The sequence below is a fragment of the Nematocida homosporus genome (genome assembly GCF_024244095.1).
Source record: "Nematocida homosporus strain JUm1504 chromosome Unknown 4451, whole genome shotgun sequence".
NCBI lineage: Eukaryota > Fungi > Microsporidia > Nematocida > Nematocida homosporus.
Window position 1 is genome coordinate 98,246 of NW_026250683.1, and position 21,982 is coordinate 120,227.

At 40.7% G+C, this 21,982-nt stretch overlaps 14 protein-coding genes across 14 annotated transcripts; 2 read left to right on the forward strand and 12 right to left on the reverse strand.

Annotated features, from left to right (window-relative positions):
* Window positions 1-74: 74 nt before the first annotated feature.
* On the reverse strand, window positions 75-3,410 carry NEHOM01_0823 (uncharacterized protein; the record flags this gene model as incomplete). The annotated part of the gene is made up of 1 exon (XM_051489701.1): window positions 75-3,410. One exon carries the CDS (start codon window positions 3,408-3,410, stop codon window positions 75-77), a length of 3,336 nt encoding a protein of 1,111 aa, XP_051345661.1.
* Window positions 3,411-3,861: 451 nt separating this feature from the next.
* On the reverse strand, window positions 3,862-5,046 carry NEHOM01_0824 (S-adenosylmethionine synthetase; the record flags this gene model as incomplete). The annotated part of the gene is made up of 1 exon (XM_051489702.1): window positions 3,862-5,046. One exon carries the CDS (start codon window positions 5,044-5,046, stop codon window positions 3,862-3,864), a length of 1,185 nt encoding a protein of 394 aa, XP_051345662.1.
* A 566-nt stretch (window positions 5,047-5,612) lies between these two features.
* NEHOM01_0825 (uncharacterized protein) lies at window positions 5,613-6,986 on the reverse strand (the record flags this gene model as incomplete). Its single annotated transcript, XM_051489703.1, has 1 exon — window positions 5,613-6,986. One exon carries the CDS (start codon window positions 6,984-6,986, stop codon window positions 5,613-5,615), a length of 1,374 nt encoding a protein of 457 aa, XP_051345663.1.
* Window positions 6,987-7,020: 34 nt separating this feature from the next.
* Window positions 7,021-9,339, forward strand: NEHOM01_0826 (uncharacterized protein; the record flags this gene model as incomplete). The annotated part of the gene is made up of 1 exon (XM_051489704.1): window positions 7,021-9,339. The coding sequence occupies one exon, from the start codon at window positions 7,021-7,023 to the stop codon at window positions 9,337-9,339; it is 2,319 nt and encodes a 772-aa protein (XP_051345664.1).
* Window positions 9,340-9,812: 473 nt separating this feature from the next.
* NEHOM01_0827 (uncharacterized protein) lies at window positions 9,813-10,250 on the forward strand (the record flags this gene model as incomplete). The annotated part of the gene is made up of 1 exon (XM_051489705.1): window positions 9,813-10,250. The coding sequence occupies one exon, from the start codon at window positions 9,813-9,815 to the stop codon at window positions 10,248-10,250; it is 438 nt and encodes a 145-aa protein (XP_051345665.1).
* Window positions 10,251-10,343: 93 nt separating this feature from the next.
* Window positions 10,344-10,727, reverse strand: NEHOM01_0828 (histone H2A; the record flags this gene model as incomplete). Its single annotated transcript, XM_051489706.1, has 1 exon — window positions 10,344-10,727. The coding sequence occupies one exon, from the start codon at window positions 10,725-10,727 to the stop codon at window positions 10,344-10,346; it is 384 nt and encodes a 127-aa protein (XP_051345666.1).
* Window positions 10,728-11,355: 628 nt separating this feature from the next.
* Window positions 11,356-12,390, reverse strand: NEHOM01_0829 (26S proteasome regulatory subunit N9; the record flags this gene model as incomplete). Its single annotated transcript, XM_051489707.1, has 1 exon — window positions 11,356-12,390. The coding sequence occupies one exon, from the start codon at window positions 12,388-12,390 to the stop codon at window positions 11,356-11,358; it is 1,035 nt and encodes a 344-aa protein (XP_051345667.1).
* An 819-nt stretch (window positions 12,391-13,209) lies between these two features.
* NEHOM01_0830 (large subunit ribosomal protein L7Ae) lies at window positions 13,210-13,827 on the reverse strand (the record flags this gene model as incomplete). Its single annotated transcript, XM_051489708.1, has 1 exon — window positions 13,210-13,827. One exon carries the CDS (start codon window positions 13,825-13,827, stop codon window positions 13,210-13,212), a length of 618 nt encoding a protein of 205 aa, XP_051345668.1.
* Window positions 13,828-14,236: 409 nt separating this feature from the next.
* NEHOM01_0831 (uncharacterized protein) lies at window positions 14,237-16,054 on the reverse strand (the record flags this gene model as incomplete). The annotated part of the gene is made up of 1 exon (XM_051489709.1): window positions 14,237-16,054. The coding sequence occupies one exon, from the start codon at window positions 16,052-16,054 to the stop codon at window positions 14,237-14,239; it is 1,818 nt and encodes a 605-aa protein (XP_051345669.1).
* A 770-nt stretch (window positions 16,055-16,824) lies between these two features.
* Window positions 16,825-17,061, reverse strand: NEHOM01_0765 (uncharacterized protein; the record flags this gene model as incomplete). Its single annotated transcript, XM_051489643.1, has 1 exon — window positions 16,825-17,061. One exon carries the CDS (start codon window positions 17,059-17,061, stop codon window positions 16,825-16,827), a length of 237 nt encoding a protein of 78 aa, XP_051345603.1.
* Window positions 17,062-17,083: 22 nt separating this feature from the next.
* Window positions 17,084-17,878, reverse strand: NEHOM01_0832 (uncharacterized protein; the record flags this gene model as incomplete). Its single annotated transcript, XM_051489710.1, has 1 exon — window positions 17,084-17,878. One exon carries the CDS (start codon window positions 17,876-17,878, stop codon window positions 17,084-17,086), a length of 795 nt encoding a protein of 264 aa, XP_051345670.1.
* Window positions 17,879-18,395: 517 nt separating this feature from the next.
* NEHOM01_0833 (large subunit ribosomal protein L7e) lies at window positions 18,396-19,034 on the reverse strand (the record flags this gene model as incomplete). The annotated part of the gene is made up of 1 exon (XM_051489711.1): window positions 18,396-19,034. One exon carries the CDS (start codon window positions 19,032-19,034, stop codon window positions 18,396-18,398), a length of 639 nt encoding a protein of 212 aa, XP_051345671.1.
* A 557-nt stretch (window positions 19,035-19,591) lies between these two features.
* NEHOM01_0834 (uncharacterized protein) lies at window positions 19,592-20,206 on the reverse strand (the record flags this gene model as incomplete). The annotated part of the gene is made up of 1 exon (XM_051489712.1): window positions 19,592-20,206. One exon carries the CDS (start codon window positions 20,204-20,206, stop codon window positions 19,592-19,594), a length of 615 nt encoding a protein of 204 aa, XP_051345672.1.
* A 212-nt stretch (window positions 20,207-20,418) lies between these two features.
* Window positions 20,419-21,621, reverse strand: NEHOM01_0835 (uncharacterized protein; the record flags this gene model as incomplete). Its single annotated transcript, XM_051489713.1, has 1 exon — window positions 20,419-21,621. The coding sequence occupies one exon, from the start codon at window positions 21,619-21,621 to the stop codon at window positions 20,419-20,421; it is 1,203 nt and encodes a 400-aa protein (XP_051345673.1).
* Between the last annotated feature and the right edge of the window lie 361 nt (window positions 21,622-21,982).

Here is a 21,982-nt window from a genome sequence, read left to right on the forward strand (position 1 = left end):
CTCAACTCAACTCAACCCAACTCAATACTAACACAAGAGTATTATCTTAATTCAATTTATTGTGTTGGCCCGAGTTAGATAACATGAATGAAATGAGAATCAGCACAAGCTATGTCTTTGATGACCGAGCCGAGCAGATCAGGAATGTATTGATGGGATATGTGGAAGTATACTTGTTTATCATTTAAAGCCAGCGGCTTAAGCCATTCAAGATCTTTTGGGTGGCTATTGATGCTGTCTTTAACCAAGACAAAATTAGATAGGGGAAGACTTAACAGCCGGTGAGTGCCAGTACATATATTGCTCTGCCCGCATTTTAAGCACATTGTGTATTCCTGGCGATAATTCTTAGTTAGGCAAATCTCACAAACTGAATGCCCACAGGTGAAAAAAGAGAGTACGGCGAAGTTCAAAGGAAGTAGATCATTAATCTCGTCCTCAGAATCCGAATCTATTTCTTCTACTGCTGCAGTTGGGATATAGAGAGTTCGTAAGCATTGTGAACAAGTAGACCATGGAATGGTGTTTTGCAGGTGATCTAGAACCATTTCTAGGGAGGGTTTGTGGCCGAAATGGCTGGGAATAAGATGCTTAAGCTGTTCGGGTTGTGCGGCAAGCCGGGTTAGCATTGAGGTTGGCACTGATATGAATTGCAAAGTTGTGCTAGATATATTGGCCAAGAAGTTATGACGATACAGCCGAATAGGCAGTTTGATAGGTGGATTGTTCGGATTAGCATCGTGAATTTGAATACTCGTTAGAAGCTCTAGATCCATGACAAAATAATCACGCGAGGCTAGCTTCTGTCGCTCGCTCGCTGAGAGATCAACATTTACTAGTTGCACGCTCCTTATAGTCTTAAAGTGACAGCCGACCCATCGAAAAACAGTGGCCAAACCCGCTTCAGTCAGTGGCTGGTTATTGCAAAAGCACAAGAACAGATTTTCGGTTGGTTGTCTTTGATTGGGAGAGTCCGGTAACGGTTGGATGGGGCTGGTTCGGGGATTAGTAGCACTTTGAGCTTGCCAGTTGGCGAAGTCGGCTTCTAAGGCAGCCAAAGTAGTGTTATAGAGAGTTAGTCCTTTTTTGGTTAGACATGGATTGGTGTTGAGCCAGATTGGGTCGGCTGCAATGTAGTCATCAAAGGAAATAGATAAGGGAAGAATGCCAAGATTCTTTAGTTTAGACAAAACTTCGCTATACAGATCAAAGTCAAAGGTTTCCAGTTGCAGATATAGTTTGTCTAGATTAAGGCTCTCAACGGGTTTGTCATCGAAGCTGCTGATATATCCACTAGCAACAAGTGCCTTGTCGAGGTTGTCGTGTTTGTTATTGTTCTGCACATAATCAAAGAGTGAGAAGCTATCGATCTCTTCACCTTCCTCGTTATTCTCGGACTTTTCATCCTTAAAGAACCGTTTGATTTCATATAGATCTAAGAAGTCATTAATAATGAGGGCAGTGATATTACGAGCGCTAGGAAGAGCAAGGATTTGAACAATGGCAAAATCAACGAATCGCTGGTTTACAAGGTATACCTCGGCCGGGCAAGTAAAGTCGTATCTCCCGAAGAACCAGTAGATAAAGAACACGTCAACATTGTCCAACACCAAGGTTTTGACATGAAGATTGTACTTAGTTGATTTTCTGACTTGCAGCCGTAAAACATCTATCACAAAGTTAGTGGACATATTGTACGTTGTATCGTAGATATCAGCGATTCTCAATTCATCAACATTGATGTTTTGAAAGAGCTCTAGAAACATAATGCAGTTATAATTGTACGCGACCCCGCTCCGTGGAATGTACTCACCAGTAATCTCGATGCATCTATAGTGTATATTCTGACAGAAGCTCAAGCCAACCGTGGATTTGTACTCCGCAATTTGAGACTCGAATTCTTTGGGCGTGGGCCAGGCTTTAACCGGTTCTTCAAGTATCCACTCGGGGTTGCTAAGTGCGTTGCCACAACAGATAACTTTCTTCTGGCAAACATCTTCTGGAACTTTTGATATGGCGCCAAGCTTGGTAAACAGATCGAGGGTTTGGTATAGGTCAGAACGGTTCTCTTCATAGACAAGTTCTACTTTACCAATGGAGAAGCCATACTTGGCCAAGATCTTTGGGGTGTACAGTTTGCTGTAGTAATCATGGGAATTACACTCCGTTTTCGTAGATATTTTGGCAGTAGCATTGGTGGCAAAGATTCGGGGATCGGAATGTTTTGGATACCTCTGCACGTCCTGAAGCATCCGAGTGGCATCCGGGACAACATTAATACCCAACAGTGTATGAACGTGAATGTTAGTATTGGGGTTTTTGATCAGCATGCAATAAGCCATCCAACTTCCATCCAGAGTAATTGATTGGCGTTTACCAACCGCCTTCGTAAGACCCGTTATTTCCAGGCTGCGACCAGGCTGGCCGCAAATAGTGATACACGTGCACTGGGAAGGCGACGCCTGAAGGGTTTTAAAGTCGATTATAGCAGTTCGGGGCAAGTGTTGAAACACAATAGTATATTTATCCGCAAACGGCAAGTAGGCAGTATTACTAAAGCTTGTGACTGCCGAGCCCACAACAAGAATACTATCAATTGGCCGCAAGATAAGAAACTTCGTATATGTAAATCCCGGCAGCCATCTCGCCAATTCCAAAAGAAAGTGAGGACTACGGTCTGCTTGAGAAGAGGCATGTTCCAGGGCATTCCAGGCTTCTTGGTGCCATTCTGTGAAATTGAGAGGGCCACGACCTGGGCCAGTTATGCGGTTAGAACTCAAGACCATGTATATTTTATCGCAATCAAACATATTAACAACTCGAGAGGCAATCTGCAGACTCTCCCAATATCGATTTGAAAGATTCCAGTTACAATCAATATAAACGCTATCAACTCTAATAGCTGCAATCTTTCTTAAAACAGCCAAACCCAGCCAAATCTCACTAAGTTCTTGATACACCAGTAGTCTAAAGATAACTTCGTCTCCAGAGCAGGTTATTATGTAACTGGGAATATTAGCAAGTGGCTCAGACGGACCACATAAGGGAGTAGGAATAGGCTTATTAGATTGAGCAGGAGTATAAGGTGTAATGTTAATGTCTGTAGAGCCAATAAATTCAAAGCCATGTGTTCTTAAAAACGCGACTATTTGACTAGGATTATTCCAATCCAAGTCGCTTTCTTTAGTTACATTACTAAGCCCACAATACTCAAAACCACCGCTAATTCCAGTTATTCCACTAACTTCACTACAGCTACTATCGCCATCGTCATCATCATAGTATATTCCGCCAACACTAACCAACAGCACCACTACTATACACAAGCAGCGAACAATAAACACCCCAACGCTGCCATAATAATAGGTCTTAGACAGATAAACGCCAGGTTTCGTTGTGAGATAAGACATACCTTCAAAATTCCAAGTAAATTTATCTATCTCAAATATGATAGCTCAAAAGTACGATTTGGGTTAGTATTAAGATAAGTTAAAGAAAGTATTGTGTTGGTATTGTGATGGGTTGGGTTAGTATTGTGATTGGGTTGGGTTAGTATTGTGATTGGGTTGGGTTAGTATTGTGATTGGGTTAGGTTGGTGGTGTTTGAATGAGCAGAATTTAGTAGTAATCCTAGAAATATCTCACTCTACCTAACTAGTGGGTTGATATACGACCATATTCTACCTAATCAAACTAATCACAATTAATCTAATCACAGTCAAAATACCAACAGAATACCAACAGAATACTAAACCCAATCGAGATCTTTATTAGACTACTTTTTGCCTATGATGTGTTCTGGATACTAATCCAGCTGTCTTTAATCCAGGCATTATATAAGTATGGTAGGGCTACTCGTGATTATTTAGGACCCCCGTTCTCCTTATTAGGAAAGCTGATCGGCTTAGAGACTTCCCAAGGAAGGTTGGGCCGACCAAAGTGTCCAAACACGGCTGTGCCCTTGTAGATAGGCCTATCTAATCCGAGTTCTTTAACGATTTCACCCAATCTAAGATTCCAATTATTCTGGACAATCTCCAGAATTTCCGCCTGAGTATAGGTAGAAGACCCATAAGCATCCACATAAAGCGAAATCGGATCACGAAGACCAATAGCATAAGAAACCTGCACTAAAGCCCGTTTGCAAATCCCAGCATCAACCAAAGACTTAGCAATCCATCTGGCCGCATAAGCACCACTACGATCTACCTTACTCCAATCTTTACCAGAATAAGCACCACCACCATGAGCTCCCCAGCCACCATAAGAATCAACAACTAGCTTACGACCAGTCAATCCTGAATCAGCTTTAGGCCCACCAATAACAAACTTACCACTAGGCTGCAAAACATAACGAGTATTGATAAGCAGATCTTTTGGAACAATCTTTTTAATAAGATTCTCAATCAAAAACTCACGAATCTTATCAGTAGGCATAGTTTCCTGATGTTGAGTTGAGATAACAATCGTATCTACTCTTAAAGGGGTCAACTGCCAAATCCCATTTACCTTCTTCTCTTCATACTCCATGGTTACTTGTGTCTTAGAATCGGGACCCAACCAGGGAGTTGTTTCTCTTAAGACAGATAAGCCCTGAGCTAGTTTATGGGCCAGAACAGTTGTCTGGGGCATTCTTTCTTCAGTTTCATCTGTAGCGTAACCAAACATAATCCCTTGATCTCCAGCACCTAAATCCCAACGATCTTCATTGACCTGTTCTAGGCCGTTAGAGATATCTTCACTTTGTCGGTTGATATGTGTCAAAATAGTGCAATGATCAGGATCCAAGCCCCACTCATAGGTATATCCAGCCTCTCTTAATACACCTCGGACTATCTCTTCGTAGTCTAAAGTAGCACTAGTAGTCAGCTCACCAACTAGCATTACCATGCTAGACTTAACAACGGCATCAACTGCCACTCTAGCAAACCTATCTTGAGCCAAACAAGCATCAACAACAGCATCACTAATCTGGTCACATAGTTTATCAGGGTGACCCTTTCCAACGGACTCAGATGTAAAGAGAAATTGTCTGTTATTTTCCATAGACATAAAATTTTGCGGTTAGCACTAACTATTAGGTCGCAAATTTATTCAGCCACTTCGCAATTTTATCCAACAAATTGAATTAAGTATTGGGTTAAGTTAAGTTGGTATTAGATTGAGTTAAGTTAAGTTAAGCATTAAGTTGTGATGGGATAGTATTGAGATAGTAATAGATTAAGTTAGTAATAGATTAAGTTAAGTATTGAGTTGTGATGGGATAGTATTGGGTTAGTATTAGATTGCCATCTATTAAATAACTGCCATTCAGCCAACTATCTAATTAGCCGTACTACTTCAAATGCCAACGACATATCAATTAAATGATATTTCCAAGACCAACTTCATAGTACAAATAAGTGCCAAGCCAGTGCTATTACAAACACCAATCCAATACCAACTCAACTCAAACCAACTCAAACCAACTCAAACCAAACCTAACCCAATTGAATCTAATAAATAGTTGTTTATTAAGCTAAGTGATAGTATAGTTAAGCAGTTATAAGATAGTATTGCGATGTATTAACTCAACTCAACCTAACTCAAATACCAACTCAATTATAACTTATCTATTGCCAGGGATTGAAGATAGGAATAGGTCGTAGATGAAGAAGGTCATTGGCAGCAGTAGCTACAGTTGGGTTGTAAGACTTACGCAGGAGAAGTAAACCTATCCGAGCTTGGAAAGTTTCAGTACACTCCTGAGTAACCATGGCACAACCCAATGCATACTTCCCTCCAATTTCAGTAATATAAGCACTTTTGATAACCTTATCTTGAACTTCCGGTTCTTTTTGATTAACAGCCTTATTAAGAATCTCACACTTACTGAACTCATTTAAGTAAAGGTACTTTTTGATTGTATCGGCCAAAACCTTAGCATAATTAATCGGTTGCATATCATTAATAACCTCAAGAATATTCAAAGCGGGCAAAGAGTATTTCGTATTATCATAATAAGCTATCTTAAAAATCATATAACCACACTCCTTAAAGAACTTAGCTACTCGTGATTCTTTCAAAGCCGTAGGTGGTAAGGCTTTCTCCCACTTAATAAACCGTAGTAGTCCACTAAGTAAAGAGGCTAAACCAGACAGACCGTTCTTGTTTTTAGTCTTGGGATTATCAATCTCCTCATAGATAGTACTTAAGACTTGTGAATACCCACGAATTAAAGGTACAACTGAGTCCTTATAAGCTGCTGCATCGGGCATCCAGTACTTACGATGAATAGATAGGACTAAAGTCATAGCAAACTTAACTTTCTTCATATTCCGACGATAAACAATAGTTTGAACCAACTTATCTTTAACAACTTGTAATAAATCTAATCTTTCTTTTTCACAAATAATCTTAATAACTCGTTCAATCTCTCGATCAAGAGTTACATCTAAATGATCCATTAAAATATTAACTATCTGCACAGATAAGACATTAGTCTCTACTAAACTAGCAGCTAAAGTAGCTATCTTGCTTTTTAAAAAAGAAGAGCTCATTTGCTTACTTAGAGCTATCGTTATCTCTTTAACAAACCTAATCTTATCAATAAACTCAATAAACTCAACTGACTCTTTACTTGGTTCAGTTTCAGCTAAACATTCTTGATAGTAACTTACTATCTTAACGGCATGAGTAATAGCTAGATAAGACTTATCTCCACCATTATCTTCACTAGCAATCCTTAAAAGCATTCTAGCCGCCTCTTCACTGCACTCTCTAATGCTTAGTAAAGCCATAGCAGTAATCCGGTCTTTGAAAGTCCCTTCATGTAGAATGAAAGTCGTTAAGTCCTCATCGGTCTTAAATTGCTTGTTAACTACTTTACGACTCAATTTAGGTTTTGGTTTTGGTTGAATTTTTACGCCTAAGTGATAAGTCGCTTTTTTAGTTGATTTGACGTCATACGATCTACGTTTGGAATTAGCGTGGTGTTGGGAAGCCATTTAAAAATTTGCCGGCCTAACTAAACAAACAAATATGCGACTTATTAGAATGTCACAGATAAGCTTTGGTAATGCTCTTTTTTGGGGATCCTTTCTAGTTAGGGCATTTAGAACGGGGTATCCGGCTTCTGGAGTCTTTGATGAGGCTCATTATGTGCGATTTATTGGGTTATATTTAAAAGGAGAGATAGTTATTGATGTACATCCGCCTTTGGGTCGATTATTAGTGTATGGCCTGGCTAGATGGACGGGTGGTTGGGGGAGTAGAGGTGGTTTAGAGGTAATGGGTCAGGAATTAGGGAAGTTTGAGATTGGACAGGCCTTTGCCGGTACGTGTTTAGAGAGTTGTTATGCAGTCTTAAGATTAGTATCTAGTTTGGCTGGGGCTGGAGTAGTAGTAGTATCTTATCATACTTTGTTGGTTTTTGGAGTGGCTGAAGATGTAGCAGCTGTGCTTAGTTTAATCTTTCTCTTTGAAAGTTCAATGCATGCTATGTTTCGGCTATTTATGATGGATAGTTATGTCCTGTTGAGTATTGGGTTGATTTTACTAGCACTACTGCATATGAACAAGGCCGGGTATCAAGACATACATCTTAGTAGGCATAAGGTTAAGGTAGAGGTGGGTATTGGCAAAAGTACAGATAACGTAAATGTATCTAGTGACGTAAATGTATTGAGTGGTGTGAATGTATTGAGTGGTGTGAATAGGTGTAAAGATAACGTAAATGTATCTAGTGACGCAAGTGTATGTAAAGATAACGTAAGTGTATGTAAGAATGTAAGTGTGTCTAGTAACGTAAGTGTGTCTAGCAACGCAAATGCATGTAAAGATAACGTAAGTGTATGTAAAGGCGAGTGTAAGAGGAGAGGTTGGTTGGGGAGTGAGTTGTGGCGGGGATTGGGATGGTCTGTTGTGCTGGGGGGAGCTTTGGGGGCTGGTGCGAGTTTTAAGTGGGCGGTTTTGCCTATGGGTGGGCCGGTGGCGGCTTACTTGCTTGGGGATTTACGGCGGAGTTTTCGTATTCGGCGGAAAAGACAGTGGCGGTGGCTTTTACCGGTTGTACAGGGAATAATTACACTGGGAATAGCCCTGGGTTTGTACTATAGTGTGTTTTTAGTTAACTTTACGGTTCAGAACCGATTTAGTCCGGTGGCCGCTCGGTGGTATACGCCTGAGTACTTGGCAAGTTTAAAATGGGGGCCTTATGCCCCGGCGGGAGAGTTAGTTAGTAGTAGTACGCCTTTAGCCGTCTATGTAGAAGATTCACGGATGTTTATTACTATTCAGGAGACGGCTTTGGCTTTAACTAGTGAAGCGGATTATTCTTGGAGTATTATGGCTGCATCTGTTCAGTCAAGTTCTAATTTAAGCTACTTTCAGCCTATTTACATCCGGCATAAGTCTGGGTTTTACTTCTCAGCGACTAGTCCTAGTTTCTTGGCCTTAACTCCTTCTGCTTTAATCTTACATCCCTATGCGGGTGGTTTACAAATTCGCCAGCTGACTAACCAGGCCTTCCGATTGAGGACTGAAGAGGCCGAATGGTCTGATACTCAAGCAACAACTTTTCGACTAGTCACTTCCTCTACGCCCTCAACCACTAAGATGTACATTTCTCCGGCCATTACTTCTCCTTTCACTTCTCCTTTCACTTCTCCTTCTACCCCGCAACCCCTCCGTCGGCAATTCTATCGCAACTCCATCCGAACCCATTCCATTACCGCACTTTCATCCTTCCAGAAGTTCATTGAAGCCAATCTTGTTATGCTCCGTTGCAACAGTACTCTTAGTAGCAACCACAAGTATGCCTCCCGACCATTAGAGTGGCTACATCCCATTCGTCATATCCATATGTGGAGTGGAGCGATAGCTGAATCACCAGCCGAGCAGAAAAAGTTCGGATCAGATGCCCAGATCTTCTTTATGGGCAATCCTCTTAGCTGGATAGCAGCTCTTCTTAGTATTTTACTACACACTATCTATTTACTAACTTCATCTACAACTCAAGATCTTGCCCATCTTCTTCTCCTCCTAACCTACTACTGCAACTATCTACCATACTTCCTACTTTCCCGTGATACGTATCTCCATCACTATCTTCCTTCCTACTATGCCTCTCTAATCTCTCTCACTCTAGTCCTCAACTACCTCTCTCATCCCACTCCAACAACTCAAACTCAACTAAGCCGCCTCCTTCTTCCAGTTTATATTCTCCTTACCGGCACCATCTGGGCCCTCCAACTTCCCATGCTCATTGGCCGTCCAGTTATGCGCAGTATCTCTCAACTTGTGCAACTCTTCCAATGGCTCCCAAGATCCACTCCACTCCTTGACACAACCTTTGATTGAGTTGGGTTGTGATTGAGTTTGGGTTGGGTTTGAGTAAGTTTAAGTTTGAGTTAGTTTAAGTTGAGTTAGTTTAAGTGTAGGTATATGAAGTAAGTTTAAGTGTAGTACGTTAGAGTAGTACAAAGTAAGTACTACACTAACCACATACCATAACAATCCCAACTTAACTTAACCCAACTTAACTCAACTAAACTCAAACTAAACTCAAACTAAACTCAATATTTGTTATCTGTTAAATTACTAAATCATTAAGTTGTATTGGACTAACCTATGCTTTATTTACCCCTTGGCACTAATCACCTACATCACCTTCACCTACATCAACCTAATACCAACTTAATACCACACCAACTCCACCTAACTCCACACCAACCCCACTCCACCCCAACTCCACTCCAACTCAACTCAATCCAATTGCTATAACTATTTTAACTTCAAGTCCCACTCAAAAATCGAGCTCCTGCAACCAGAGAATGTGTGGCCACTTCGATCCAGTCAGGAGAATCCCCCAACGAATAAACAGAACTACCACTTACGCCGACCTAATCATAGAAGCAATTAGTACCTCCCCAGAAGGACGAAGTACCACCCAAGAAATCTTATCTTATCTAGCCACCACCTACCCCCACGTCCTCCTCCCCGAACTCTCTCGTACCTGGCAGAGCTCCATCCGCCAGAACCTCTCCCGAGACCCCCGCTTCATCCGACTCACCCATCCCGGCCATCCCTCCGAATGGATTTACTTCCCACCCGCCGATCTCCCCAGCACTTCCCCACCAACTTCACCCAATCCCAACCTGCCCCCATCTCCACCTAATACTTCCCCAAATAGTAATAATAATAACACTACACTTAATGATCTCTTTAATGACTTCCAACTACCAAGGCAAACAACAAAAGACGAAAATTGAAGCAATTTACTGACTTATAGAGATAAGATTAGACCAGGCAAACTCAAATTGAACTAAACAAGTCCAACTAAGCCACCAAAAACTAACTCTTAATTAGAGCTCCTGAGTAGTCTTAGCCTTCTCAGACTTAGACTTAGAAGACTCCATCTGGGCAGTAGGACAAACACCTCCTTCCTTAATGAGCCAATGTCTTCCTAAGTTGTTTAACTCTTCATCCTTACGAATGGCTAAGGAAATGTGTTTAGAGACGATTTTACGTTTGTTTTCCTCATCGCAAATAAGTTTGGCTGCTTCAATGATTTCACCTAAGACGTACTCAAGGAGAGCAGCAATGGCAATAATGGCTTTGTGTGAGACACGCATTTTTGTCTTGTCCCTAAGTATTCTGTGGAGTTGTGCTGGCTTAAAGATGACTTTGCTACTGTTGCTAGTCTTCTTGGCTGATGCTGGATCCTTCTTTCCTTTACCTGTTCCCATTGCTTTACCAAATTCTTCTGTATTTATAGTTTTAAATAAAATGGCGGGAAATCTTCCCGGGAAATCTCTAATTTAGGTTAGTATTGAGTTGAGTGGGGTTGAGGTGGGGTTTGGTTAAGTGGGTGGTGGTAAGTAAAGGTATTGAGTGGGGTGGGTTTATGTTAGTTTAGTGACTTGTTGGTGGTATTTTAGTGGTATTTATATATGGTATTTTGATGACGTCATAAGTAAAGTAAAGCAATAAGTTAAGTAAAGTAAAGTTTAGATGATTAAAGTAAAGTCTTAAGTAAAGTAATAAGTTAAGTTTAGATGATATAATAAGTTGGTTAAAGTTAAGTAATGTAAAGTTTAGGTGATGACGTCATAAGCTTAGATGACGTCATAAGTAATAAGTTGAATAAAGTAAAGTAAAGTAAAGTTTAGATGATTAAAGCAATGTAATGATTAAAGTAAAGTAAAGTTTAGATGATATAATAAGTTGATTAAAGTTAAGTAATGATTAAGATAAAGTTTTGATGACGTCATAAGTTTTGATGACGTCATAAGTTAAGTAAAGTAAAGTAAAGTTTAGGTGATGTAATAAGTTAAGTAATGTAAAGTTTAGATGACTAAAGTAAAGTAATGGGATTTATTGGCGGGTTTTGGTCTCTTGGATGACTTCAAGGACTCGGGAGCGGAGACTGGAAATGTCTTGGCGGATGGTAGAGAGTTCGGGGTTAGTTAGGTGCTTGTAGCCCATCCAGGTATAAGTAAATGTACTGGCTATTTGATCGATTGTACCGCGCATGAACCCACTGCCGAGAATGTCTAGAATGATGGTTTCTAGTAGGGCAGGGGGAAGATTGAGATGTTGGGAGAGATGGGAGAGATGGACTGTTCTTTCACGGTTGGAGAAGAAGTAGTTGAGGAGTTTGATGATAAGTGCTTTTTGTTCTACTTTATCGGCTAGAGATGGATCTATTTGCTGGCTGAGGTGTCGGGCTTGACTGGCCTCTCCTGCTTCTAGGGCACAGGCTAGTTGATAAGGAAGAGAAGTTGGTGTATTATTAGCAGTAGTAACTAAACCGATCAGTCGAGTGAAAGAATGAACACGTTCAGATTTAACTCCAGCTAAAAGACATTCTTGAAAGGCTTGTTCATCAAGTGGAGATATAGCTAAGTAAGCCAAGAGATGAGTAAAAGCCGGCGAGTAATTACAAGTAGCACAATGTAAACGACCCATACCTAGATGTAAACGACGAGTTACTTCTTTAGATTCAATCGGTAAGTCTTTACAGTCATAAAGAATAACTCGAGCTCCAGCAATATCACCTAAACTTATCCGACGATGAGCTATTTCCAGCAATAAACGAGCAGCAGCTACAGAACCATTATGAGCCATTTTTAATCCAATACTAACTAAATCATCAGTTGGTTGAACTCGACAAAGTAATTCTAAAGCATTCCAAAGAACAGAATTAGCTTCTTCATCTCCTAAACGCCCGGCAATAAGTGCTACTATTTCAGCAAAGGAATCAGGATGCATGTTATAATGATTAGCAGTAATTACACCCGTATATAAAGATTGTAAATCTTTAATGGCCATCTCAGGAATAGCCAGCAGAATTTCTTGTGACATTTGATAGTATTGTCCAGCCTCAGCTAAGTCCACAAATCGCTCCATAAATAAAGAAAATTGGGTTAGTATTGGATTTATAACCTCAAATTAGCTTAGATTAGCTTGGGTTTAGATTAAGTTGTGTTTAGATTAAGTTGGTGGGGTGGGGTTGAGTTAGGTTTGGATTGAGTTAGGTTGTGTTATGATATGTTGAGTTAGGATATGGGTTAGTATTGGATTGAGTTATGATGATGTATTTTATTGAGTTATGTTATGTTATGTTAGTATTGTATTGTGTTAGGTTAAGTTGAGGTGAGGTGAGTTATGATGATGTATTGAGTTAGTATTGGGTTGTGCTAAGTTAGAGTGTAGAAGATCTAGAAACTCCAAATCAGCTAAATTATCTAGTCAACAATGTCATAATACAACTTAATATTAACATAACATAACATAACACAAACCCAAACCCAATTGGTATTTACTGAACCCAAACTAACCCAATCTGTGCTTGTCTTGATTTTCGGACTACTAACTTAGTAGATAACTTAGTAGATACCATAATAGATAACTTAGTAGACAACTTAGTAGATAACAATAAACCAACTCAAACCAACTCAAACCAACCCAATACTAACTCAAACTCTATTACTACTTATCTTCAATAGAGTATGTATTAGCTTGATGTGAGGTTAAGTTGATTTGAGTTAGTTTAGGTGAGGCAAGTTAAAATAAGATCCTAACACAATCAAAATACTATCAAAATACTAGATAATCTAAAAACACAAATCAAATACCAACTTAATACTAATTTAATGGCTAACTAACTGAGTACCTAAACTAACCCAACCTAACCCAACTCAATACTAACTTAATACTAACTTAATCTTACTGTTTGGTACCGGGAGTACTCCATTGGCGCATGATTTGGTCATAACGATCAGAGAATTGCTCGTTTACTTCAGTAATCAGACCTTCTAAACCAGGAACAACCGTATCAATGGCTACACAAGCCGCCTGTTTTCGACCAACTAAAGCACCAAGATTCTCCTTAGTATCATAGATAGCATAAGAAACACCCATCTTCTTACATAAAGAAGGCAAGAATAAAACAACAACAATCGGATCAACATTATTAGCAATCAAAACTAACTTAGCCTTCTTCTTTTCGATAAGCTTAACTATCTGTCTTAAACCAAAAACTAAAGAAAGCTTCTTCTCCTGCTTATTCTCTACCCGATGTAGACGTTCTTCTGGTGTTTCTGGCTTGTAAGACCCAAAGACTTCTGCAATACGAGTCTTTAGATCTTCATCCATCTTCTGACTGAACTGATGGATAGCAGGGGGGCAAGAAAGAGCATTAGTTAAAGCTGCTTTCTTCTTTTGAATAACCCGGTCTTGGGCTTTTGCTTCGGCCTTAGCTATATCAGCTGTGTGCTTTTGACCGCCTCCTCTTTTGTTTCTGGGAGTCTTTTGCTTATACTCAACGGTTTGAATTGCTTGCATACAAGGGTAGTAAAAAAAAGAGTAAATATGTCTTAGTTTATTGAGTTAGATATTGATATGAGTGGGGTTGGTTTGTGATTGAGTTAAGATGATATTAAGTTAAGATGGTATTAAGGTGGTATTAAGAGGGTATTAAGGTGGTATTGGTTTGTGTAACTTGTGGTGATATTTTGCTTGGCTTATCAGTGGGAGTTAAAAGATAAATTGGGTGGAGTTGGTGTTGGGTTGATTGGGGTGGAGTTAAGTTGAGTTAAGTTAAGATGGTGTTAAGTTGAGATGGTGTTAGGTTAAGATGGTGTTAGGTTAAGTTAAGATGATATTAAATTGAGTTGAGTCAAGTTGGTATTATGTTAGTGTTAAGTTGAGATGGTGTTGAGTTGAGATAGTACTAAGTTAAGATGGTATTAAGTTAGTGGATGGTGTATTTGGTGTATTTGGTGTATTTGGTGGACTTAGTGGACTTATTGGGAGTGCTGCTGGAAGTGGTGGCACTGGATGCTTGGGAGAGAAGGAGGGCTTTGAAGAGGGGGAGGGAGATGGTGGTGGGTTGAGAGAGGTCGGGAGTGTCTTTGGTGAGAATTTGGGCGAGATGAGTGAGATGGGAAATTTGGGTGGTTAGGATGGTGTGGTTGTAGGGATGGTCTGGGTTGTTGGTGTAATGGGTGAAAGTAGAGATGATTGTTTCGATTGTTTGGTTGAGGGGTTCGTTAAGGAGATGGGTGAGTGGTGGGTAGTTGAGGCGTTGGTTGATTTGGTGGAGAGAGGTGCTAAGTATGGGGTTGTTGAGCTCTTGTTGTAAGTCGGTTAGGGCGGTGAACTGGATTTGGAGGAATTGTTGGAGAGTTGGGAAAAGGAAATTGTCTTGGTGGGCATAGTAGAGAGTAATACTGGTCTGGCAGCTGGGTGTGGTTAAGAAACCTTGTTGGAAGAGAAGAAAACCGGCGTAGGTGACTAGATCGGGTGGGAAGAAGTGTTGAAGAACTGGTTCAAGTCCTGATTGAATTATGTGCTGCCAATAGTTGGTATGTGGAGTGGTGTTAGTATGGGTGGTGGTGTTGGTGTGTGAAGTGGTTGTTGTATAGTTGGGGGCAACTAGGGCTTTTTCAATCATGTGGAAGAGGTCGGTGGAGTTGTGGGGGTAGGGCTGGTGGTTTTGGAGAAGATCACTGAGAAAGGGTATTTGAGCTAGTTCATTAAAGGCGGTATTAAGAGCTTTGAAGGTTGTTTGGGTGTTTTTGGCTATTTCAAGTAGGCGGTGTGTTTGGGCTATAGTGGGCATGATGTTAGGTGGGTTAGATGGGGTTGGGTGGAGTTGAGTTAGGTGGGGTTGTGTTGAGTGGGGTTGGATTGGGGTGGTGTTAGGTTGAATTGGGTTAGGGGTGGTGTGATTGGTTAGATTGGCTAGAGTTTCTTCTTGGTCAAGCCATTGGGTTAGAGTGTGGCGCAGGTTAGAGATGGGATTGGTGTGTGCTGGGTTGGTGAAGATTGAGTCGTGGAGGGGGGTGGGATTGTCCATAAGAAGATAGCTTTGAATTAGGAGACAAATTGGACTGGATTTGGGGTGTGTGATAAGACAGGTAAGCATTTGACGTGCTAGTCTAAGTAGAGCCAGAATACGAAGAAGTCCGGGTGGGGGTAAAGAAAGCTGTACGGAAAGATGGACTAGTTTACTTCTTAATGGAGAAACTATACTTTCTAACTCACCAAGTAGTTTCATGCGTTTGGTTCGGATGCTTAGAGCTAATGCATAGCCTAAACGGAGAAGAGTCTGGTCCTCTTTTAGACTTTGGCGGACGGTCTTAGTTAGTAAACTGTTGGCATAGCTCGTTCGATCGCGGTGTAGTAGTCGGGGATTAGCTGTTGCCATGAAAAGAGCACTAGCTAGTACTCTTAAGTGTTCGGCTGATAAAGACTTGCCTTCTTGCCAGCTAGCCACTAGTCTTAAGGCTTCTAAATAAACCACTGTTCTATTGTTTAAACTTGCGGTTATAACTAGAGGTGGCGTGGAGGTGGGTGGAGAGGCGAGTTGGGTTAAAACGGATAAGTCGCTAAACTCACTTAATTCTCCTGTTCCATTCGGTTTTGCCCTTCCTAGGTAGTGCACGGCATGATCAACTAAAGCACAGACAGTATCATTGGACTCGGCTGTATGGGGTGCAATCAGAGAAAGAAGAGTGTACACTTCTGAGAAGTCTTTGGTATTATCAGGTGGTCTTTCCTTTTCCATTGCCTAACTGTGGCCTGCATCTAAATACTACTATGTGGAGGTTGTTTGATTACCCGCCTAATACAATTCTTCATAATAACGAGAATTTCACCTCTACCGACAGTTATAAGTACTAAACAAGCCGCATCTTTTCTTACTATCTCTCCAACCACCACTGGTAAACCTCCTTTGCGATAGACTGTATAGATATTTCCTGTCATCCAATTCCCAACCAATAAACTCAAATAATAAGTCAACTTCACAGAATAGACTCCAAATATATTCAATCGCTATACTTTATTGATAATTGGCTTCAAACATCTTCTTAATGGCTTCACCCACTGGAGTATTAGTTGTAATATCCTTAACAGTGTAGTATTTAATGTTATGTGCTTCTAAAACCTGGTCATTATCCTGTTGGTCCATAAAAAGTTTACCGTCTACTCAGCTAGATTGATATTTACCCGACTTGTATCTAGATAGTATTTAGTTTAGTTTGGTATTGTGTTGGTATTGTGTTGGTATTGTGTTGGTATTGAGTGGGATTGTGTTTTGATTTAGATTGGTTTAGATTAGTTTACTAATGTCTCTCAATTCAATTCAATTCAATTCAATCCATCTCAACTCAACTTAACTTAGCTCAACTCAATTCAACTCAATAATAACACTATCTAAATACTAACTCAATTCAATAATAACATTATCTAAACACTATATTGACACATTTAAATCCACCCCACCCCACCTCACCACAACTTAACATAACACAATACCAATCACTACTATCCTATTTATTGACTGCCTCCTCGTAGGCGTAGCACTAAATGAATAGTACTTTCCTTCTGAATGTTATAGTCGGATAAAGTCCGGCCATCCTCCAGTTGCTTTCCGGCAAATATAAGTCTTTGCTGGTCAGGTGGTATTCCTTCCTTATCTTGAATTTTGGCCTTAACATTCTCTATTGTATCGGACTGCTCTACTTCAAGAGTAATTGTCTTACCAGTCAGTGTCTTGACGAATATCTGCATGCACAAACAAACAATCTGGGACTTATATTTGGAAGAATCCTGTGTTAAGGAATGTACCACTCAGAATGAAACCAGAATGATCCTCTTTAGTCATAGCTGGGTGAATGGCACCTGTTCTAGTTTGATACGCCCGACTGAAAACCTCCCGTAACTCCAGAAGACCAGCCCGACTTTCTTGCATCAGTCCATTAAAGAGCGGCAAAAGAGCTTCTTTACAGCTATGATAGAAAAGGAAGTCAGTCTGGTAGGCCAATGAAGAGGTCAGAAACTCCAGTACAACGGAGTAATCAAGAGCATCACGCGGGGCTAGAACTATTAGGCCTCGACCACTAGATGTAAAGCTCTGGACCGAGTAGGCCGGCAGTACAGCCGGGTATCCCAAAGCACTAAGCGTATGAACCGGTGTCTGTGCCAGACTAGACGGAGCAATTCGAAAAAGACCCGACACACCCCCGCGCCCCTGGGCCACCGCCGCCAAAACCAAAGCATGATGATCGTCCCAAACAGCTACTTGACTCGCACCAACACTAGCTAATAAGATTTGAGCTAAAGCTTCATGTGAGACTAATCTAGTTCCTTTAACGCCATACATAGCCGCCAGTCCTACCAAAGAAGGTCTTTCAATCCAGAACACTCGTTGCTTCAACATCCGCCGCCACTCCACTTTAGAAACTTCCCCCAGTCCAGTCGGCCGCTCCACCACCTCAATCCCACCACTAACCAACTGCAGCCAAGCCCCATAAGGCCGGCCCAATAAATCCACCACGTCAATTTTCTCTTTCCCAATCGCCACCACCCGTTTCTTATCTCGTTCCATAGACACGCATTTAAAAGGCCCAGCATGCGACCAAAGCATCACCCAATCTCCACCAGATACATCCATAAAATATTAAGTTGGTATTGAGTTAGTATTGAGTTGAGATATGTTATGATGTGGTCTTGTGTTATGTTAAGATATGTTATTGTGTTATGTTATTAAGTTGTGTTGAGTTGATATATAATATGATCTGGTATTAAGTTGTGTTACGATATGATATGATATTGAGTTAGTATTGCGTTACGTTATGTTATTAAGTTGAGATATGATATGTTATGATTTAGATAAGCATTGAATTAGTATCAACATAATACCATTCTAAATCTAAATCAAAACTCAATCAAATCAAAACCCAACTCAATACCAACTCAATACTAAATCAAATCAAAACACAACACAAATCAAAACTAACAACTTAAATCTTATCTAAAACAAATTGAATATGCACTTTATTATAGCATACCTTATACCTTCCTAATCATATCCAATTAGTCAATCTCAAACTCAACCGGCCCAATTAAAGCATGCGTTGAATGAGATCAGTTAAGTACCGGCCATGATCTCCAGTACTTCCCCCTTCAGCAAAGTCCTTAATCTTACGACCTCCAAAACCTTTCCGAGGTGAGTTCAAATGGAAGGGCCAAAGCCACTTGTTAATAGCCGAAGCATTAGTCCGACCTAAGAATAAAGCTGAAACTATCTCTTCTACCGTATTAATCTCTCCTCCAAATCTAGCCATAAGAGTCTTACTTGTAATATTCTTCCTCTGGCCATTATGTCGACAGAATCCTCTAGTGTATAACAGGTTTCTAATACACTCAAGAGATAAAGTTCCAAAAGCAATGTAAGATCGGACTAAATGAAGAGTAGATTTAGAAGACTTGTTGTTAACTACGAAGGTACCAGTGTTAATACGATGTAAACGAAGAGTTTTAAGAGCTGAAATGATATCTGGAGATGCTTTGTTTGCACTTCTGATACGAACGGCAAAGAAGAAAGGAGATTCAGCTGGGACATAAATACTGTTGTTTGCAGTTGCTTCTTCTTTCTTTCTTTCTTCTTCAGCTAAATATTCTTTCATTTGTTTGATTGTTCTAATCGTAATATCTTTTACTTCAGCTGGTGAAACAAGAGAATTAGTAGTCAGAGTATTCATACAAGGGTTAGTAAAAAAAAGAATATCTAATTTGGGTTAGTATTAAGTTGGTATTAAGTGGGGTTGGTATTGGGGTGGGGTGGGGTTGGTATTGGTTTGGTATTGGTTGGTATTGGGTTGGTAGTGGGTTGGGTGGGGTTGGTTTGGTTGGGGTTAGGTGGTGATAAGTTTAGATAGTAGTAAGTGAATAATAAAAGATTAAGTTAAGTTAAGTTAAGTTAAGTTAAGTTAAGTTTAGTAATGGTGATATGATATGATATGGGTTTAGTTTAGTAATGGTGATATGAGTTATGAGTTAGAATACCAACCTAATACCAACTCAATGCTATATCATGTTGGTTGTTGTTTATTATTAGATTGATATTGAGTTGGTTTGTAGATCGTAGATAATAATACCAAGTAGCTCGTAGATAATACTAAGCAGATAATACTAAGTTGACAGTTTATGAAATCCTAACTTAACTTAACTTAACTCAAACTTAACTTAACTCAACCCAACCCAATACTAAACTCAACCCAACTCAACTCAAACCTAACTTAACTAAATACTAAACTGACTAGATGGTGTCTAGGTCGGCGGGGATGTTGAAGCTTTTGTCAATAGTGGCGGGTTCGGCATTGAAGTTGGAAATGAGGTAGGCGCGGAGAGTGAAGATGTTCTCGGTGTGGATGTTGATTTCTTGGGTGATGGCTTGGATTTCTTCTTTGAGGGATGCGATTCGAGTTGGGTCGTTGGCTTGGTAGATGCTTAGTTGGCGGTCTAGTTGCACGATTTGTTGCTGGTGGTGTTGGTATGTGCTGATGTTGGCTTGGCGGGTGGGTGTGTCGTTTCTTTGTGCTTGGAGTTCGCTGATTTTGGCTTGGAAGGCTTGGATCTTGGGTTGGGTGGCGATGAGTTCTTCTTGGAGGTGGGACTTTTGTTGGACAACATGGATCTTTTTGTCGGATGGGAAGGACCAGATGAGTCTTCGGCCTCCGGTTTTTTCCTCTTTGGCTCGGCCTTCGGAAACGAGTAGTTCAATTACATCTTTGACACTGGTGGAAATGATGCCTTTTTGTTGGGGTGCTAGCTTTTCGAGATCTTGCATGCGATAGAAGGTATCGTACTGGTGAAGAAGTTCTTCTAGACGGTTGGCCTTCTCTTCCATAGATAGTGGCTTAGTTCTTTGCATGGGGAAAAATGGATGGTTGTGTATTTATTGAGTTATGTTAAGATGGTATTGTGTTGGTGTTTTGTGAGTGTTTGGGTGGTGTTAAGATGGTGTTTAGTGGATATTTAGTGGATGTTTATATGATATTTAGATAGTATTTGGGTGGTGCTGTGATGGAGAGGAAAGTTAAAATAGAATTGAAGTCTTTCTGGATTGAAAAGGTATGGGTTGGATTAAGATTGAGTTTTCTTGAAAAAGAGATTCATGATAGGGCTGGGACTAATTTCATTGACGGCTAAATAGGTAAGGAAAGAATGGGTAGAGGTGACATAGGGGTTGGTATCGTTGAGTTGGTTGAGGTAGTCTGGGAATAAGGTTGGCAGGGGAGGGGCGGAAGAACAAGCGGGTTGGGGCCAGATAGTGTTGAGTAGGAAGTGAAGGACTTTATAGAAGATAGGACAGGTACAAGTATCAGATGGGGTTTTGATTCGTGGGGAGAGAGTGCTTGGTGCGAAAAGAGTGCAAAAGTAAGGAGGAGTAGGTGCGGGGAAGAGGGGAAGATAGAATCGGCCTGTGGATTTAAGGTATTCATCAAGGAGACGCGTAGATCCTGGAGAGATGATTTGGATGGGTTGGAAAAAGAGAAGTGTCTGGCATTGGGTTAGGATAGAGGTGGGTGGAGTGGAGTTGTGTTGAGTGGGGTTGTGTTGAGTGGGGTTAGGTGGAATGGGGTTAGGTGGAGTGGAGTTAGGTTGAGTGGAGTTGGTTGGTGTGGAGTTAGGTGGAGTGGGGTTAGGTGGAGTGGAGTTGGGTGAGGTAGAATGGGTGATTAAGAAGATTTTGATGGGGTATTTGGGATCGGAGAAATGGAGGTTAGGATGGGCTGATAGGACTTCTTGGACTTGGTGCGTGGTGGGGGTGGGGGTGGATTGAACGAAGGGATATTTGGGATTGAGAAACTGGCATTGGGTTTGGAGGTCTTTGATGGCTTGGAGGATTTGGGTGGAAGAGGATAGTTGGGGCAAATGAATAAAGATAAGAAGAGTGATTGAACGAAGAAAGTGCTCGTTTTGTGAGAGGAATTCATAAAGAAGAGATTGATATTGGGTTAGATGAAAGAGGAAAAGGGCAGAGTCTGTGTGGTAGATGGATGGCGCGGCCTGGTTGTGTAGGGTGGAGTTGAGTGGGGTGGAGTTGCGTGGGATGGGGTTGTGTGGGGTGGAGTTGTGTGGGATGGGGTTGTGTGGGGTAAGGTTAGATTGAGTTGGGTTAGATAGAATGGAGGAAGTTGGGGGTGGTGTTTGGTTAGTGCAGAATTGAGTGCTAGGCCAGAGATCGGAGCGAAAGAAGGAGGTAAGATTGAGGAAGACTAGATAAATGATTGAAAGGACCAGTAGAGTAGCGAGTAGTAAACGAAGTGATTTGTCTCTGAACATTGAAGATGGAAAGAAGATATAAAGAGAGATATATAAAGAGAGATAGAAAGAGTCTTAATTGAGTTAGTTTAAGTTGGTATTGAGTTAGTTATAATATTAAGTTGGCATTAGTATTGAGTTAGTTATAATATTGGGTTAGGATTGAATTGGTATTGGTGGCACTAATTTACTAGTCATTCTGTCTGTCTTTTATTTGATATGACCTTATTGGGTAATTCAATTGGATAGGTTATTTAAGCCAATTTGTTTAGCGATCGGATAGCTGATGAGGTTAAGAAAGAGCGTGGGATGGGTGGTAGCAGGTGAGGGGTTGAGAAGCTTGGTTTTGCTGGGTATTTGGGGCTTAGGTGCGTATTGGTAC